Raw genomic sequence first — 1,684 nt, forward strand, 5'->3', positions numbered from 1 at the left:
GCCCCGGTGCCCGGCTCCGCGACCAGCCTGGCGTCCAGCAGCAGCGTGGAGGACAGTGACATGGACTCCGACGAGGACCTCGTCACACTGTGCGCCAGCCTCAGGAAGAGGAACAAGCCCAAGTGGGAAGACGAGGAGCTGCTGCGGCTGGAGACGCCGCGCAAGTGCCACACGCAGGTGGACTACGTGCACTGCCTGGTGCCCGACCTGCTGCGCATCAACAACAACCCCTGCTACTGGGGCGTCATGGACAAGTACGCGGCCGAGGCGCTGCTCGAGGGCAAGCCCGAGGGCACCTTCCTGCTGCGGGACTCGGCGCAGAAGAACTACCTGTTCTCGGTCAGCTTCCGCCGCTACAGCCGCTCGCTGCACGCAAGGATCGAACAGTGGAACCACAACTTCAGCTTCGACGCGCACGATCCCTGCGTCTTCCACTCGCCCGACATCACCGGGCTGCTGGAGCACTACAAGGACCCCAGCGCCTGCATGTTCTTCGAGCCCCTCCTGTCCACACCTCTCATTCGGACCTTCCCCTTCTCCCTGCAACACATCTGCAGGACGGTCATCTGCAACTGTACGACCTACGACGGCATCGCCGCGCTGCCCATCCCTCCGTCCATGAAGCTGTACCTGAAGGAGTATCATTACAAATCAAAGGTCAGCGTCCTTAGGCTCGACGCGGCCGAGCAGTGCTAGACGGCCCGCCGGAAGCGGAAGCGGAAGCGGAAGCAGCCCGTGCCTCTTTTCACTGGGTTCTTCACTCTTGCTCCGCCTCTGAAGTTTTCTCAAAGGCAATCGGAGTACAGAAGAAACCTCTGCCCATAATTTTACCTTCACATCAGTTTGTTTTTATGATACACTAATTATTTAAGGTTATACCCAAGAGGTTAATAGATATTTTTAACCAGATTTTTGGTTTTGCTATATAGATTATATACTTAAATTTTTTCTTTACCTAATTTATATATGGTCTAGGCATCTTTGAAATTTGATAGGATTGCAAATACATTTGAATAGCCTATATTTTTGTTTAAAAATAATCTTATTTGCTACATGTAAATTATTTCTTTAATCTATACCATCAGTATTCCTAAACACGAAATATTCTTTTTCCAGTCCCTTTTCATTGAGTTTTTAAATTCTTCAGCAGTGTTACAATTCATCCATACTAATGTAATTCATTCAGTTTTTTAACTTGCTAACAGCGATGTTAAAATAACAAAATGTTTCAAGTTAAATTTTGTGTTTTTTGGTTTTTGTTTAATTTTTTTATACCGGATCTCGCCGTGTACCCCAGGCTGGCCTTGAACTCATGGCGATCCTCTTGCCTTAGCTTCCTGAGTGCTGGAATTACAGCATCAGCAAGCCTAGCTTGTTTTAAATGCTAACTACAGGACTGGGGATTTAGCTCAGTGGCACTGTGCCTGCCTTGCAAGCGCAGCAACCTGAGTTCAAAAAGAAAAATGTCAAGCCTTTAAATACGAACTACAAAACAAGATCACTAAGGTTTTGATTAATGATCCCAGTGGGGACAGGGTCATTTGTTACATTGCTCAGTAGGTTCTCTCAGCCTTTAAACCATTTCAAAACATAAATGTTGTTCCTTCCTCCTGGGAATTTTAAAAATAATGATAACACTATTAGTAGCTAGTAGTCGCTACAGCAACTGGGATTTTTCTGTATT

At 47.2% G+C, this 1,684-nt stretch overlaps 1 protein-coding gene across 1 annotated transcript in view; it reads left to right on the forward strand.

Annotated features, from left to right (window-relative positions):
- Positions 1–1,266, forward strand: part of Socs4 (suppressor of cytokine signaling 4) — a 20,127-nt gene extending 18,861 nt beyond the window's left edge. The window contains exon 3 of the mRNA XM_010632691.3: positions 2–1,266. Within this exon, the coding sequence (XP_010630993.1) occupies positions 2–696 (695 nt within the window). The 3' untranslated portion in view covers positions 697–1,266. The remainder of the gene's footprint in view (position 1) is intronic.
- Positions 1,267–1,684: the final 418 nt, after the last annotated feature.

Source organism: Fukomys damarensis, unplaced genomic scaffold, assembly GCF_012274545.1.
Source record: "Fukomys damarensis isolate Sample0158 unplaced genomic scaffold, DMR_v1.0_HiC HiC_scaffold_17, whole genome shotgun sequence".
Classification (NCBI taxonomy): domain Eukaryota; kingdom Metazoa; phylum Chordata; class Mammalia; order Rodentia; family Bathyergidae; genus Fukomys; species Fukomys damarensis.